This window comes from Cyprinodon tularosa, unplaced genomic scaffold, assembly GCF_016077235.1.
Source record: "Cyprinodon tularosa strain WSP-4 unplaced genomic scaffold, ASM1607723v1 ctg684, whole genome shotgun sequence".
Lineage (NCBI taxonomy): Eukaryota > Metazoa > Chordata > Actinopteri > Cyprinodontiformes > Cyprinodontidae > Cyprinodon > Cyprinodon tularosa.
Window position 1 is genome coordinate 348,554 of NW_024039434.1, and position 17,515 is coordinate 366,068.

Below are 17,515 nucleotides of genomic sequence, written 5' to 3' on the forward strand. Positions count from 1 at the left end.
TCATAGCTACACCTGAGCTCAAACCAGTTTTTGTTGTACTGCAGAGAAAGTGACACTGTTGGTGAAATGGAGCCGACAGGAGTTCAAGTAGCCCAAGGGAAGCTAGTTTGTGCCATCTGTTTGAATCTACTGAATGATCCAGTGCCTATTCCCTGTGAACACAGCTACTGTAGGACCTGCATTCAAGACTTATGGAATAGAGATCAGAGGGGGATCTACAGCTGTCCTCGGTGCAAGAAAGAATTCATATCGTCGCCTGTGGTGGAGAAAAGTGGCACATTAACCCCTTTAGGGGAAGATCTAAACAATGCTGAACTCCAAGCTTCTCCAACTAACAGCTTTGCTGGACCTAAAGAAGAATCAGCTGCTTTTGAGAAGCACAAGGTGGTTGGCCCCTCCAGGAATCTCCAAGAGAACAACTGCTCTTGTCAACATGAGATGAAAAAGATCTTTTGTCGTACTGATCAGCAGTGTATCTGTTATCTCTGCCTTATTGGTCAGCATAAAGACCATGAAACAGTCCCAATCACGACAGAAAGGACTGAGAAGCAAAGGAAACTCAGGGAGAGTCAACAACAACTCAAACAGAGAATCAAGGAACAAGACAAAGAAGTGAAGCTGCTTCAACAGGAGGTGGAGACCATCAATGTCTCTGCTGATAGAGCAGTGGAGGACAATGAGAAGATAATTTCTGGGATAATCCGTCTCCTCCGAAGAAGAAGATATGATGTGACTCAGCAGATCAGATCCCAGCAGGAAACTGAAGTGAGTCGGATCAAAGAGCATCAGAAGAAGCTGGAGCAGGAGATCACTGAGCTGAAGAGGAAATATGCTAAGCTGCAGCAATTTTCAAACACAGAGGATCACACCCAATTTCTCCAGAACTACCCCTCACTGTCAGCACTCAGTGAGTCTACACACTCATCCAGCATCAATATTCGTCCTCAGATAAACTTTGAGGATGTGACAGCAGCTGTGTTAGAACTCAAAGACATACTAGAGGACATCCTGAGAGACACATGGACAAACATCTCCCTCAAACTCACTGATGAGGATGTTTTAATGTCAAAACCTGAACCGAGGACAAGACCTGGATTCCTAAAATATTCACAAGAAATCACACTGGATCCAAACACAGTTAACAGATATATGTTATTGTCTGAGGAAAACACAAAGGTAACAACAACTAAAGAACAACAGTCATATCCAAATCATCCAGACAGATTCATTAATTACAATCAGGTCCTCAATAGAGAGAGTCTGACTGGACGTTGTTACTGGGAGGTGAAGTGGAGGGGAGGGGTTGTTGTAGCTGTTTCATACAAGAATATCAGGAGAGATGGAAAGTCAGAGAAAAGCTTATTTTTATACAATGATAAATCCTGGTCATTATATTGTTACAAAAACTGTTGTGCATTTTATCAAAACAAACTCCCTACTACAGTCCCAGGTCCAATTTCGTCCACTCTAGGAGTGTACCTGGATCACAGAGCAGGTATTCTGTCTTTCTACAGCGTCTCTAAAACCATGACTCTCCTCCGCAGAGTCCAGACCACATTCACTCAGCCTCTACATGCTGGGATTTGGCTTTTTGAAGGTTCGTCTGCTGAGTTTGTTAAACTGAAAAAGCCTATCTGATGCCCAGATGGTTACAATCCATGTTTTAGTTTATTTAGTCTTCCTCTTTGCAGCTGATAACTCATAGCTGTTATATTCTTCACTGCTCATAGATCAGCTGCCTTTATGGTGCTACTTTGTCATCTGGTTGGTGGTTTTGTTAATGTTGGTTATTTTATGGCTGCTGCCCCTTCCTGTTTCTGTTCAGCCATGGAGCCACTCACTGCTCAGGACAGATTGTATATACCTGAAGTTATTACAATGACACATGTTTGTTTTATCCTTCCAAATGTTTTTATTTATATTCTTCAAATCTATCTACAGTTGAGCTGATGGAAATTGTAATTACCACGATCGTCATCAATCAGGATGTCAGCCATTATGTTGTTAGACAAACATAATGGCTGATTCTGGATCCAACTGATTCTAGGAATGAATTAAAATGAGCAGTACCTAGTTCACTAATGTATGAAATGGAAGTCTTTCAAACACCCTCTTGGTATGCAAGACCGCATTATGCAACCACTATCATCATAGCTTGCAGATAAACAAAAAGGAACTATAATGATACTCTTCACCATAGATAACAATACATCAATATAATTGTTGCTTTCAAAGTAAACCACAAATTGTCTCTTGTCTCTTATAGTGACAGTTAATTAGTAAAGAATGCTGAACAATGGAGGAGCTTCACAGCCTGAAATCTGCAGATGCATACAACCATTAATTAAACACCTGCAAAGTACATCTAAATTCTTCGTGTTATCAACAAGGTTCAGATTGCTGAGAGACTAAGTCATTAACATAGCATACATATACTGTAAGTCTCCATGTCCCTGTTACACATATATGTAGTCAAAAGCTGACACTTAACAAAAGGAATGGTATATTTGCAAACCCTTATTTTTTATTACTAACATAAAGGTTTTCCTGATTTGATGGCTAAATCTTGCTATTAATGGCACGGTTGCCAATTTTCAATACTCTACTCCTACATTTGTGGTCCTTCCTGTTTTCTGATTTTTGCCTGACTGAAAAATCCTTTTCACTCTGCATGAAATAAAAAAACTAAGCTTTGTAAATGGTGACATTTTTTTTATTAATAATCCTCAGTAGAAGAACTTAGCTATTTCTAAGGCGATTCTGCATATCAACATGGTGCTTAATAAGAAATGTAATATGTGAAGTCATATGGGAGCTATGTATAGTTTTATGGGTTGATCATATATATGAACACAAACATTACCTTTAAACTGTTATAGTCTGCAGCATTTTCTTGTGCAGACAAGTGATCAGATTTTATTTTATTTTTTTCATTACCAACAATTTATGGCTGTAAATGTTTTGTTTGTTGCAAAATTTAAAAAAAGTCTGTTGAAATCAATAGGATAAGTTTAAGATCAATTGGAAATGTGACATTAGTTTTCATTTATGGATTCAATTCAATAAAAAAATATTCTGAATGATGTTTTTCTTTCTTAGAATCATTTCAGTTTTGAAACCATGTATTTGCTTGTGAAGTATTTGATTAACCTACAACTATTTATTTTCATCTATTTCCTAAATGAATAAAACAATCATATAAATATTGCGTTCGTTCTGTCATAAATCATTTCTAGATCCAGCACTGATGGCCGTCGCAGTTTCGCAAAGAAAAAAAAACACTATAAAATAACTATCATTACCATGATTAATGATTTACAGATAATCCATTAAACTAGCATTCACTGATGATAAGCACCTAAATATTTATAAAAGATAAGTAGATCATATCGCCTTGCCATATTAGCTACCCTAACATCAATGGGCTTCATGCCTAATCCTAATCAGATTTTGATTTATGCCCTGCCATGTTAGTTTGGCTGCAAGCCTATTATCAGTGGACCTGAGCCTAGCCCTTTATTTTAAGTTTTGTAATTTAGATAAATGTATTTCTATAGTATATTCTTCTTATTCTTCTCTAAAAATGCAGATTTAGAGCAAGACTTTACTCTTCAGACTGTTTACTTTTTTGATCAAGAAATCCCAAACAACTTTCTCCAAAAGGTATCTGGAGGTTATGATTAATTTCCCTTTTTTAATGTAATTTTACATCTTCCACCTTAACACTTCAAATAAATGTACAAGAAATCAGAGCTCAAAGATTAGATCACATGTTCCTTTATCAAGCCTTAAAATCTTTAGTGATTGTATGCTGCTTTCTCTTCCAATGTTGCAGCAGGACAGTTTAAAGAAAAAGAAATATGAACAAAATATTGAGCTGCAACTATTAAAGTGTGTCATTCATGTTCTCACCTAATGGATGGAATGTACTGAAGAGACAAATGTTTTTCTATCAATCTTTATTCATAACAGCCCATCTCAGTGGTGTACGGCTGGTTGCCTCCATTAACTGCTGTGGCTGAGGTCCAATGATCAATTCTGTCTCAGCCAAGATGAGATCTGAGGGTGACGCATCTAAACCATGCTGTGACACCTCAGAAATCAGTTGGGTGGTTTTCCCTGAATTAGAATGGAAGCACTAACGGTGACTGATAGTGAAACAAGTCCTTAAAAACGGGAAAAAATCTTTTTATTGGCCATAGAACAGAAAACATAGATCAGTGAATGCAGCAGGGAGTTAGATGCATGTTTATTAGTTAACCATCTTGACACTCTCTTTAAGCAGGGATTTTCTTATTTGTGACAACAACACCCTCTAGTGGGGCAGGTTTTCATCTATCATTAAAGGAAAGAACATGGACCTATGGAGTAAAGGTCTACGCATCACTAAAATTAAGCTTTATCATTTTACAGACGTTTTCTTGTTTTGCATAAATGTATAAAACAACCAGATAATAATAAATGGGAACCAATAGAGCAGTTCATGGAGGGAAATTGAATAGTATTCTTGTAGTCAAAAGTCACAAACCATTCTGGAAGATTGTGAGGGAACGTCAAAACCCAAACATATATATATGATGTCTTACATCAGGTATGGGCAGCCTACAAATGGAGACAGTCTTGTAATAGTCTTTGCACACTGTCTATGTTCTTAGATATGTATTTCTGTAAATGTACTTGGCAGAAAAAAAAACGTTAAACCTACACTTTCCTGTCCCATTATTCTATGAAGGACAGAAACCTAAAGACTAATTAGTCTAGTTAACCTCTTGAACAATGCTCAGTGCCTAACAGGATGTGAAATTATGACAGAGAGGAATAGAAATGAAAAACATTCTTATTACCATCAGCTTTAAAAGCCTTGAACAGAAGACATGCAAAAATTAGAGATTGAACTGAACTTAAAAATGGTATATATACATCAAAATAGTTTTGCTTTTTGGAGTCAAATATGGTGTAATGTAAAGTGGAAGTATAGGAGAAGCTTCTTAGTGTCAAGGGATTCCTTTTGTAATATTATTAGTATAGAAAAGGTACATTAGCATGATGTGTAATTTATGTACTACTATTTAAAATAGCTTTTTTGACTATGTGACCAAATGGAGAAAACTGCAAGCATAACATCAGATAGGCATAAACAGCTACACTATATTGCCAAAAGTATTTGCTCACCCATCCAAATTATTGGAATCAGGTGTTCCAATCACTTCCATGGCCACAGGTGTATAAATTCAAGCACCTAGGCATGCAGACTGTTTTTACAAACATTTGTGAAAGAATGGGTCGCTCTCAGGAGCTCAGTGAATTCCAGCGTGGAACTGTGATAGGATGCCACCTGTGCAACAAATCCAGTCGTGAAATTTCCTCGCTCCTAAATATTCCACAGTCAACTGTCAGCTGTATTATAAGAAAATGGAAGTGTTTGGGAACGACAGCAACTCAGCCACGAAGAGGTAGGCCACGTAAACTGACGGAGCGGGGTCAGCGGATGCTGACGCGCATAGTGCGAAGAGGTCGCCAACTTTCTGCAGAGTCAATCACTACAGACCTCCAAACTTCATGTGGCCTTCAGATTAGCTCAAGAACAGTGCGCAGAGAGCTTCATGGAATGGGTTTCCATGGTCGAGCAGCTGCATCCAAGCCATACATCACCAAGTGCAATGCAAAGCGTCGGATGCGGTGGTGTAAAGCACGCCGCCACTGGACTCTAGAGCAGTGGAGACGCGTTCTCTGGAGTGACGAATCGCGCTTCTCCATCTGGCAATCTGATGGACGGGTCTGGGTTTGGCGGTTGCCAGGAGAACGGTACTTGTCTGACTGCATTGTGCCAAGTGTAAAGTTTGGTGGAGGGGGGATTATGGTGTGAGGTTGTTTTTCAGGAGCTGGGCTTGGCCCCTTAGTTCCAGTGAAAGGAACTCTGAATGCTTCAGCATACCAAGACATTTTGGACAATTCCATGCTCCCAACTTTGTGGGAACAGTTTGGAGCTGGCCCCTTCCTCTTCCAACATGACTGTGCACCAGTGCACAAAGCAAGGTCCATAAAGACATGGATGACAGAGTCTGGTGTGGATGAACTTGACTGGCCTGCACAGAGTCCTGACCTCAACCCGATAGAACACCTTTGGGATGAATTAGAGCGGAGACTGAGAGCCAGGCCTTCTCGTCCAACATCAGTGTGCGACCTCACAAATGCGCTTCTGGAAGAATGGTCAAAAATTCCCATAAACACACTCCTAAACCTTGTGGACAGCCTTCCCAGAAGAGTTGAAGCTGTTCTAGCTGCAAAGGGTGGACCGACGTCATATTGAACCCTATGGATTAGGAACGGGATGTCACTTAAGCTCATATGTGAGTCAAGGCAGGTGAGCAAATACTTTTGGCAATATAGTGTATCTTATGCAATAACTTTATAATTTTTAGCCCATGTAGTGGCTTTGTTTTTGTTTAAACAAATACCTTTCAGACTGTCATATATTGTTCAGTGAACACACTCCAAAATGGCTGCTTGTTAGGACAATAAAAGAAAGTGTAAATTTAGCTCAAATCAAGGTCAAGCAGTTTACCCTGCCCATACATGGAATAATTTCACCACAAGGAGGAGACTAAAGTCAGAGGGGAGAGAGACAAAGGAGGCTACTGGGACAGAGGTTTCAAACTTATGGTTTCTGAAAAGTCCCTTTTTTTTTCCTTTGTCCGGACAAAGTATTAGTATTTTTCCCAAAAATGTTTTTCAAAGAGTAGGAACAATTTTAAAGACTGCTGGCTGAAAACAGAGAAATGGAACCCAAAACCCAACAAAACAGCAATGCTTTACGTGCAGCAAGCAGATGGCGTCTTTTATTGATCAACATTATTTATATACTTTTCTCACTTATTTTGACCTCAATGGGGAGTTAAAGCTACAGTGTGTAATTTTCAGCGACATCTAACGTCCAGACTGCAGACTGCAGCAACATGAACATCTCCCCCCCACCGCTTCTCCCCCCCAACAGTACGGCGAGCGTTACGGGACAAAATGTCTTCCACGACGTCCGCATCACCTTCCTTCTCAAGTGATGAGGTTTGTTAACATAGATAATTTTACAGATAGTATTTCATTAGTCTGTGTAGGGTAAAGATTTCATGTAGACTTAAGATAATAAATATACCCGTTATTTTTTCTACATCGTTGTGACGTTTTGGTGAGCTGCTTTGCATGGTGATATAAACAGACGAAGTAATTGTAGTCATTAGTTTAACAGCGAGATTGTGTTCACTGGAAGAATATATATTCCCCGTTTACAGAGTCCAAGTCTTGTTTGGGGCAGGGGGGGTTACAAGGCGAGGAAGAGGGAGAGGAAGAGGGCAGAGAGGCCGGGGTGGGCGTGCAGCCAGGGCCAGGCGAGGGAGAGGTGCCAGCGGGGTGACTAGAGCAGAGGAGGAAAGGCTTGAAGATCTCCAAAGGAGCCGGAGAGAAGTAACCGAGGTATATATCCGTAGCTCGCTAATATGCAGCTTCATATATCTGTCTCTCTCACACTTACACACGCCACTATCAGCTGTGGTAATTTTATGAAGCTGTGGCCTTATCTAGGTAATGCTACCTGACATCTTGACAATAGTTTGGTTGAAACGGGATGTGGGGGTGGGGTATTACGTGTATAAAAAGACAATTGTGTGTGTAGGATTAATTACCTGTCCAACAGAAAACTGGCAACTTGAGCGTCACTTTGTAAACGTTTTTCCTCCATCAGTGACTTCCATCGTGTAAATGCCGTGCCAGTGTTGATCCGTGTTTTTTGCCGTTTCTTGTCACGCTTGCGTTTATTCTCGTCGTGTTTCCGCTTCTTAGATGTCCCCCGCTTTTCGTTGTGATACAGAGTAGGCATGATCCTCCATTTGTCTGATGTTTGGCCAAACAGTTTGCAAAGTCACTCACGCCTGCCACCTTGTCCACCTTTCTTGTTACTGAACGCCGTATACCTGCTTCTTCTTCTACTTTGGTTTCAGGCAGACTAAACGCTTCTCAGGCATAATACTGCCATCTATTGTTCAGTACCGTCTCAGTTCATCTCTCTCAACTTGCCATAGTTACTTTCGAGCGTAATGGGCGATCTCGTTATTGCTAGTTTGTTGCCTCTGCGCTTGCCGTAGCGCAAAGATGTCTGCCTCCATGGCTGCGAGACCCGCTCCTATGTAATTATAAATAACGAATTCTAAGGCAACGCAAATATTAAGGTTAAGTGGCTGAGCTCGTAGATGATGATAAATAACATAGTTATGTATAATATATTCAATTTCTGACTTTATATCCCTGTAATTATTACACACTGTAGCTTTAATGTCTTATCTGGCTCTCCTCTATTTAAGGGTAAAAGATTTTCTGAGTCTCCAATCTACTATTAGTTTTGTCAAAACTGAGTTCAAAAAATGTATTTGCCTTAGGGATCAATGTTGGGCCCTAAACTGTTTTTATTATATATAAACAACCTTTGTCATAGCTCAGCAAAATTTATGTTTACATTATTTGAAGATGACGCATACTCGGCTCAGGGAAAGATCTATAGCTCCTAATGACTGAAATCTCACAGAATTAAACAAGTTAGAACAATGGATTGATGATAAAATATTGTTCATTGATAATAAATTATCATGAACATTCCTAAAACTAAAATTTTAATCTTTGGCAAATAACCGACATTCAAGTAAATGTTCAAATAAACAATATTATTGTTGAGAAAGTTAATCAACATGCATTTCTGGGCATGATTTGGTGTCATGATCTAAGCTGGAAACCTCAAATAGAAAATGTTCAATTAAAAGTGGCAAGAAGCATAGCAATAATAAATATTAATAATAATAATACCTTTAATTTATACTGCACTATTAAGCAAAAAGACCTCAAATTACTACAAAAAAACAGAAGCAAGAGCCCCAAGTGCATATAAAATCGTACGAAAAGTTATGCACAGTATTTCGTATGTTTTTGGATGTTTTTCCTCAAAAAAACCACATCAGTGCGCATGCGCTGGCAGACAGAAAATAAAAGCAGATCCGCGGACGCACGAAATGGGAAAAACAGTGCAATCATCACTTATTCATGTCTCTAACTACGTTGCTTGCTGTTTTATATCTTAGGGTTAGGTGTAGGGTCAGGGTTAGGGCTAATTGTAATTTATATTCTATATTCGTGAATGGTGCGTCAGATGCACATGCGCGTATGACGAAAAAAACGTCCAAAACGTACGAAATTACGGTGCATAACTTTTCGTACGATTACACACGCACTCATAACGAGAATAGGTTGCCTCTCCAGGGTCAGAACCCCTTAGTGTACCCTCTCCAGGGTCAGGGCCCCTTAGTGTTCCCTCTCCAGGGTCAGAGCCCCTTAGTGTTCCCTCTCCAGGAAATCATCTCCAGCAGTCAATGGGTGAGAGGCGGGGTACACCCTGGACAGGTTGCCAGTCCATCACAGGGCAACACAGGACAAACAACCATTCATGCACACACTCACACCCAAGGACAATTTTAGAGAAGCCAATTAATCTAATAGTCATGTTTTTTTGGACTGTGGGAGGAAGCCGGGGTACCCAGAGAGAACCCATGCATGCATCAGGGAGAACATGCAAACTCCATGCAGAAATATCCGGGGCTGGGAATCCAATCAAGAACCTTCTTGCAGCAAGGCAGCAGTGCTACCCACTGAGCCACTGTGCAGCCCAACTCCCTAACTATTAATGCTAAAATATACAGATAGAAATAATACAGAAAAAATTTAAGGGTAGACTTTATTTTCACTTTATGTTTTTGAGACTGGAATATGTGCTGTACTGTATATGGAAGGAAATAAAACACTTTCATGATCATGTAGCAACTTCAGCTGATGTTGTATGATTATTACATTTGTTATTTAAAGGTTTGTTGAGAGATGATGAAACTTCACTCCATCCTGAATCAGAAAAAATAACAATTTATGTATTGAGGAGTGTTAAAATTTGTCGTATGTATATCATGAACTCTAATCTCTTTCCGACCATTGCATCCCTCTAATTTAACACCCTGACCTGTTTTATCATTGATTCTGATGCCTGACGTCCTTAAGGGTGTGAAGCTGTGATGGCCGAGAGGTTAAGGCGTTGGACTCGAAATCCAATGGGGTTTCCCCGCACAGGTTCGAACCCTGTTCACAGCGATGTCACGTGGTTTCTTTAGCATAGCAAGTTTTATTTTGACAATCTGTTATGAAAGTACAACTCATATAAATCTTCATCATATCATGATCAAAGTAAAAAAGTCCTTTCCACACCATAGTAGCTGAGGACTTAATAATACTCACTTACTCTAGTCTGTTAAATTATTTCACATCATCACTGTCTAATTCTTAAAAGTACTATAACAAGGGCTTTTTTAAGTACTACAACCTTCCTGCTAATCTTAGCTTTACTTTAACTCATTGTCTGCCAGTCATCACGTAACTCCCATTTAACATACGCCCCTCTCCTCAAAACTAAAACACACACATCTGTCTCAGTTCATGTTTTTCCAGTAAAGAAAGAAAAAATGTGTCATTTAATTCAAGTTTTTACTCCATCTGCACGCACTGTGAGGCGGAGACTCTTGGAGCAAGACCTGGTCTCGAGGAGGGCAGCAAAGAAGCCACTTCACTGTATTAATCATGCTCACCAGCTGTGATGGCCGAGAGGTTAAGGCGTTGGACTCGAAATCCAATGGGGTTTCCCCGCACAGGTTCAAACCCTGTTCACAGCGATTTTGTGTGGTCTCTTTAACTTAAATTGAAGTGAAACAAGTGTGACTTTCCCAATGTGCTATGAAATTTGAACCTATGAATCCTCATCTTATCATAATCAAATTGAAGAAAGTGCTTTTCCCCACAATAGTAGAGGAGTGCTTGATGATTAGCTAAATTGCTTCACACCACTCTAACTTGTTGTTTTTATCATTACACATATTTCGGCACAGTTTAAATTTTATTTTTTGATTGAGTCCATCCATTTTAACTCCCCACCATCCATCCATTATCTGACACGCTTGTCCCACGTCCCACGCTTGGGGGGCTGGTGCCTATCTTCAGCAGTCAATGGGCGAGAGGCGGGGTACAGCCTGGAGACGTCGCCAGTCCATCACAGGGAAAACAACCATTCATGCACACAATCACACCTGACAGTTAGTCAAAACTGACTAACTGTCAATTATAGCTAATGATTGCATTCTGCTCATGAAATTGTCGATCTATAACCCATCTCGTAATCAGTGGATTCTCTCTCACTTTATATACACTTTTTTGATCTTGTTGCAACTTCAACTGATGCTGCATCAATATCAAAGCGTTTTAGTTGATACATCTTCACTCCATCCTAAATCACAAAAAAGCATATGTTGTGAGGAGGGCTGTGATGGCCGAGAGGTTAAGGCGTTGGACTCAAAATCCTATGGGGTTTCCCCGCCCAGGTTCTAACCCTGTTCCCAGCGAATTCAATTGTTCTCTTTAGTCCATTAGCATAAAGAAAACACATCTTTATTTGCCAATCTGCTATTATATTAGAACTCATATTAATCCTCATCATGTCATTATGTAATTAAAGAAAGTCCTTTCCACTTGGGGTGTCAACAATAATCGATTCGGCGATGCATTGCAATGCGGGGCATGCACGATTCAGCATCGATGCGGCATCGATGCGGCAACGTGCCATAATCGATTATGTCACTGTTTATTTTCTGGCCTCATATGGACAAGTTGTGAAGTTTCAATTACTTCCAAGTACATACCAACAACAATCAAGATGGCTGAGGCGGATAGACGGGTAGGCCTAATTAAAAACGCACCAAAAGCTTGGAAAGCGGATATCTGGGCACATTTCGGATTTTACGAAGTCAATGGGATTTTGATGCATCGCAATGCATCGTAGAATCGAATTGAATCGAATCGTTATGTGGTGAATCTTAATCGAATCGAACCATGAGGCAGTGCTAATGCACACCCCTACTTTCCACACAATAGTAGAGGAGGTCTTGATGATACCTACATACTGTAATCGGTTCAATTGTATCACACCAGCATTTTTTTTTAGCACAAATATTTATGCAAAGTTTGAAGTGTATACATTTTTTGACCGTGTCCATCCACTTATACTCGGTATCCTGTTTTATCACTACATTGATCCTAATCCTTTATACCCAGCAGCTGTGATGGCCGAGAGGTTAAGGCGTTGGACTCGAAATCCAATGGGGTTTCCCCGCACAGGTTCGAACCCTGTTCACAGCGATTACCTGTGGTCTCTTTAGTAACCTAAATTGAAGTAACACAAGTGTGACTTTTTCAAAATGCTATGAAATTTGAACCTATGAATCCTCACCTTATCATAATCAAATTGAAGAAAGTCATTTTCCCCACAACAGTAAAGGAGTGCTTGATGATACCTACAAACTCTAATTAGTTAAATTGTTTCACACCACTCTAACCAGGACTTCTATCTTGGTGCCTATCTCCAGCAGTCAATGGGTGAGAGGCGGGGTACACCCTGGACAGGTCGCCAGTCCATCACAGGGCAACACAGGACAAACAAGCATTCATGCACACACTCACACCCAAGGACAATTTTAGAGAAGCCAATTAACCTAATAGTCATGTTTTTTTGGACTGTGGGAGGAAGCCGGGGTACCCAGAGAGAACCCATGCATGCATCAGGGAGAACATGCAAACTCCATGCAGAAATATCCGGGGCTGGGAATCCAATCAAGAACCTTCTTGCAGCAAGGCAGCAGTGCTACCCACTGCTCCACTGAGCAGCCCAACTCCCTAACTATTAATGCTAAAATATACAGATAGAAATAATACAGAAAAAATTTAAGGGTAGACTTTATTTTCACTTTATGTTTGTGAGACTGGAATATGTGCTGTACTGTATATGGAAGGAAATAAAACACTTTCATGATCATGTAGCAACTTCAGCTGATGTTGTATGATTATTACATTTGTTATTTAAAGGTTTGTTGAGAGATGATGAAACTTCACTCCATCCTGAATCAGAAAAAATAACAATTTATGTATTGAGGAGTGTTAAAATTTGTCGTATGTATATCATGAACTCTAATCTCTTTCCGACCATTGCATCCCTCTAATTTAACACCCTGACCTGTTTTATCATTGATTCTGATGCCTGACGTCCTTAAGGGTGTGAAGCTGTGATGGCCGAGAGGTTAAGGCGTTGGACTCGAAATCCAATGGGGTTTCCCCGCACAGGTTCGAACCCTGTTCACAGCGATGTCACGTGGTTTCTTTAGCATAGCAAGTTTTATTTTGACAATCTGTTATGAAAGTACAACTCATATAAATCTTCATCATATCATGATCAAAGTAAAAAAGTCCTTTCCACACCATAGTAGCTGAGGACTTAATAATACTCACTTACTCTAGTCTGTTAAATTATTTCACATCATCACTGTCTAATACTTAAAAGTACTATAACAAGGGCTTTTTTAAGTACTACAACCTTCCTGCTAATCTTAGCTTTACTTTAACTCATTGTCTGCCAGTCATCACGTAACTCCCATTTAACATACGCCCCTCTCCTCAAAACTAAAACACACACATCTGTCTCAGTTCATGTTTTCCAGTAAAGAAAGAAAAAATGTGTCATTTAATTCAAGTTTTTACTCCATCTGCACGCACTGTGAGGCGGAGACTCTTGGAGCAAGACCTGGTCTCAAGGAGGGCAGCAAAGAAGCCACTTCACTGTATTAATCATGCTCACCAGCTGTGATGGCCGTACCCGCCAGTTACTGGACTGTATCTGAGGTCCTAACACATCACAAAAGGTCCGAACAAAGTCCGAACAAGTTCCGAACAAGATCAAACGAGGTCCGAACAAGGTCCGAACAAGATCCGAACAAGGTCCTAACGGGATCAAAGTGTTTCAACAGAGGACCAATCAATTCCGTCCGAACGGCTCACGTGACGGTGGACCAATCACCAGTCCTCTACGTCCTCTACGTCCTCAACGTCACGGTCCCGTGACTTAGAGGGCGTTTTACTGTAAGCATCAACAACAGAGCGCTAAAAAGGTATGGAAACTTGATTAATACTCATAAAAACACCGCCATAAAAAATGAAAAAATAAACGATTTAATTTCCCATAAAACACCACCATGAAAACATTAAAAAAAATAAGCGATCGCATGATATTTAACTGTTATTCAAACTTTCTTATGCGCTTGCACTGTGTGGCTATGGTGTGAATATACGTAATATTAGACTAGAGATACTTTATTGTTATTTTATATGCACAGAGTGTATGCAAAACGAAATTCCGTTGCATACAACTTGCAACAGTGTTATGAGCAGTTTGCAACTGTGTAATGAGCAGCTTGCAAAAGTGAAAGAGTGAAATAAACATTATTATTTATAAAGTGCAGCAGTGATCAGAATGTAAACAGTGTAGGAGAGAAATAAAACATTAAAGAAATAATTGTGCAAAAGGCCATTAATATTAAAAATGCAGTGCAAAATGAATATGGTGCAAAATGCAGTAAAACGTTGAGTTGCATTCTATTTAAAAGGATTATAAAAGTTCTGCAGTTTAGTAGTACAAAATAATGTTATCAGACCAATTATATCTTAATTATTCGTCTATTTTGCGTAAAAAGTCCTTTCTGTCGCTGGGGTTTACTAACACAATAGCTTAGCTCCATGAAACCCTGTTTTAATTTGATTTTGCAGATGACTAAGACGTAAGCAGATAGTACTGGAGGGGACATCTGTCAAAAATCCCGGGGAAAATTTCCACTTCTACTGGCAAACGGCCAGGGGCCCCAAAAAAGGGAAAAAAAGCCTTTGGAGAGAATAGTTCTTGCCCCTTGCAAAACCCGACAAAACATTAGGGATCTTTTTGGGGGAGAACCTTCAGTGCCCCTTGGGGTTTCCCCACAAGGTAGGTGAAACCAATTTTTTTTTTAATTCCCTTTTTTTCTGCTTTTTGCTCTTCTGTGGGCTTTGGTGGTTTTGCAGAAAATGCAAAGCCTGTTGTTTTTGTTTATTATGCAACCAAATAAAAAATTATTTTAATTTTTTTTATTCACATTAAAATTAAGTCATGAGAGTCCTGTACAAGGGACTTATTTTTTTAACAATATATATCTGAAATTTTTTGGGAAAGGGGAAAGTATATAGGATAACTATTAATGTTGCATGTATAGATCCTTTTTTTTATACCATCCCCAGCCAGCGATCTGCCATCAGGCGGGGGGTCCAGTGCAGCATCGGTGTTAGACGAAGCGGGGAAAATTTCCGATTCAGCGCTGGGAAGAGAGGAGGAATGGAGACGGGTAGAAGAAAAAGGGAGACAAAGAAAGTGACACAGTGCAGGGGGACCTCAGTCACACAGAGGTAGAGAGAGGACCCCAGACAGGGAGAAGACACAAGACAAGGAGAGGAAAACAGAGAAAAGGGAAAGGGGGAAACACAGAGAAAAGGGAGGGGGAACACGAGACAAGGAGAGGGACAAAAAGGGACAAGGAGAGGAGACACAGAGACAAGGAGAGGAAACACAGAACAAGGAAGGAGACACAGAACAAGGAGAGGAACACAAGACAGGAAGGAGAACAGAGACAAGGAAGGAGCCCCAAGAGACAAGGAGAGGAGACAGGGATGCAGGGGGAGTCCAAGAAACACAGAAGCAGGGAAGGGAACGGGGAAGGAGCACAGGGGCGGACGGAAGTGCAGTGCTACAAAGTGAAAACCACATGTGAAGGGAGATAAATTTTAGAGCACCTGTCCACCCCATACAGAGGAGTTGTGAAACTGGGTGCTAAGTGGGGTACTTTTGGTCTTTTAAAAACCACATCCAACTGGTTCACATGCAGCATTAACGATCCCTCAAAACCAAACCAAGCCAAGTGTTTCGAAAGCACGACCAAAAAAAAAGCAATACATCAAAGACCAAAACCATCTCTGCTCTCTCCTTCTGTACTCTGAAAAAGCCACACCCACATGCAGCTCCTTTAAACCTCAAAACAACTGCGGGTAAACTGGAAATTTTTTCTTCCTGGAAATTTTCGGAGGGGGAAAAAAAAAAGCAATCAGGTGTGGATTTTCCAAATGCCTTTATGAAAAAACGGCCAGCTAACAAAACCCCAAGCCTGTGGTTTTCACCCCCCACGGGACCCCAAACCATCTTCTCATGAGCCTGGGGTTCTAGGGGCAGAGGCTGTTCATCTGGGCCCCAAAATGGGGATGGGGGGGGATTCCCTTTTAAAACCCACAATGTTCCCGGAAAATGAACAGCTCTGGGACACAGAAAGGTTAGGGGTGATTGATGGGATAGCCCCTAACCAGGGGGGAGGGGACTATCCACTTGCAGCAAAGTGCTTTAGCCTCTGCCCATGGATCAGGGGCATGCCTCCCCGGGTTTTATGTGGGACACAGGGGCTTGTTCCCCGCTGTCCTCATACACAGTGGCTCTGGGCAGAAAATGCATGACGTTTCTGAAGCCCAAAGGGCAACGGCAACGTCCTCCTACCTCCAGTCTGTATCAGGGAAGGACAGTGAAGATGGGCACGGCAGACCATCCCTACCTCTCCGACTGTGAGCGCCATATGAAGATGGGTACTTTCCTCCACTCTCCACTGTTCTTCCACCACCACCACCCTTCAGGCCCCTTTTCTTGCTCGTGGGTTTGAGAACCGCCCACTCAAAGATATCCCCACCCCATTTTGGGAATGAAGGAGTCATCACTTTTACCTAGGTAAATTCTTAAAATGGACCAAAAAAGAAGGTTTGGGGTTTCAAAAATTAAAAAAAAAAAAAAATAAGAATGCATGATTTTAACAAAACAGAAATTTGGTTTACTTCTTTAGTGATGTTTTTTTTTTTTTTCTTTACCAAGAAACTGGCTGGGGGGATCGAGGACAGTGCGCATGGATTTTCAAACATCGGCAACGAGTTTGGCCAGGGTTGAACTCTGTGCTGACAACGGGGGGAAGGTCAGGGGTTTTGGGGGTTGTGCCCAAAAATTGTCAACCGGTTAGGAATGCAGGCCCCAAGCTAAAACCCGAGGTCACTATGTTTGACAGAGACTGCTGCACCAGAAAAGGTGGGTGAAAAATTGCCTCTCTCTGTCACACATTTTAGAACCATTTGAAAAAGTTGTTTGGGGGAGAATGGTATTTACAAATTTGGGAGTTTCCTTAATCATGGGGTAACCACCACAGGTCTATTTTATTATGAATGGTTTTTTCACAGGAGTTCTTCAGAGCAAAGCTCTTTTACCCATGGAAGCTGCGGTCGCTTGGGCAGCTTCCATTTCATGAGACTTTTAAATGCGGCCCCACTACAGAACACCACCCCTCTATGGCACCTTTTCTCCAAGTTTTTGCCGCATTTTCATATGGGAAAGGCGATGTTCAACGCCCGAAGGGGGCCAAGAGAGCAGAGGGGAGGACACCACATGGACAAAAACCCCCTGAAGAGCAGTCAGGCCCCCACGCCCGGGGGAACTGAAAAGGGCACTGCAGGAGGG

The 17,515-nt window shown here is 40.9% G+C and overlaps 1 protein-coding gene and 5 non-coding genes across 6 annotated transcripts; all 6 read left to right on the forward strand.

Annotated features, from left to right (window-relative positions):
- Positions 1–2,548, forward strand: LOC119771656 (tripartite motif-containing protein 16-like protein). Its single transcript, XM_038267772.1, has one exon. It carries the CDS (start codon positions 67–69, stop codon positions 1,636–1,638), a length of 1,572 nt encoding a protein of 523 aa, XP_038123700.1. The 5' UTR covers positions 1–66; the 3' UTR covers positions 1,639–2,548.
- Positions 2,549–10,091: 7,543 nt separating this feature from the next.
- trnas-cga lies at positions 10,092–10,173 on the forward strand. The gene has a single exon. It is a non-coding gene; the product is annotated as a tRNA-Ser (tRNA).
- A 493-nt stretch (positions 10,174–10,666) lies between these two features.
- Positions 10,667–10,748, forward strand: trnas-cga. Its single transcript has one exon. It is a non-coding gene; the product is annotated as a tRNA-Ser (tRNA).
- Positions 10,749–11,389: 641 nt separating this feature from the next.
- trnal-caa lies at positions 11,390–11,471 on the forward strand. The gene has a single exon. It is a non-coding gene; the product is annotated as a tRNA-Leu (tRNA).
- A 711-nt stretch (positions 11,472–12,182) lies between these two features.
- Positions 12,183–12,264, forward strand: trnas-cga. Its single transcript has one exon. It is a non-coding gene; the product is annotated as a tRNA-Ser (tRNA).
- A 917-nt stretch (positions 12,265–13,181) lies between these two features.
- trnas-cga lies at positions 13,182–13,263 on the forward strand. Its single transcript has one exon. It is a non-coding gene; the product is annotated as a tRNA-Ser (tRNA).
- Positions 13,264–17,515: the final 4,252 nt, after the last annotated feature.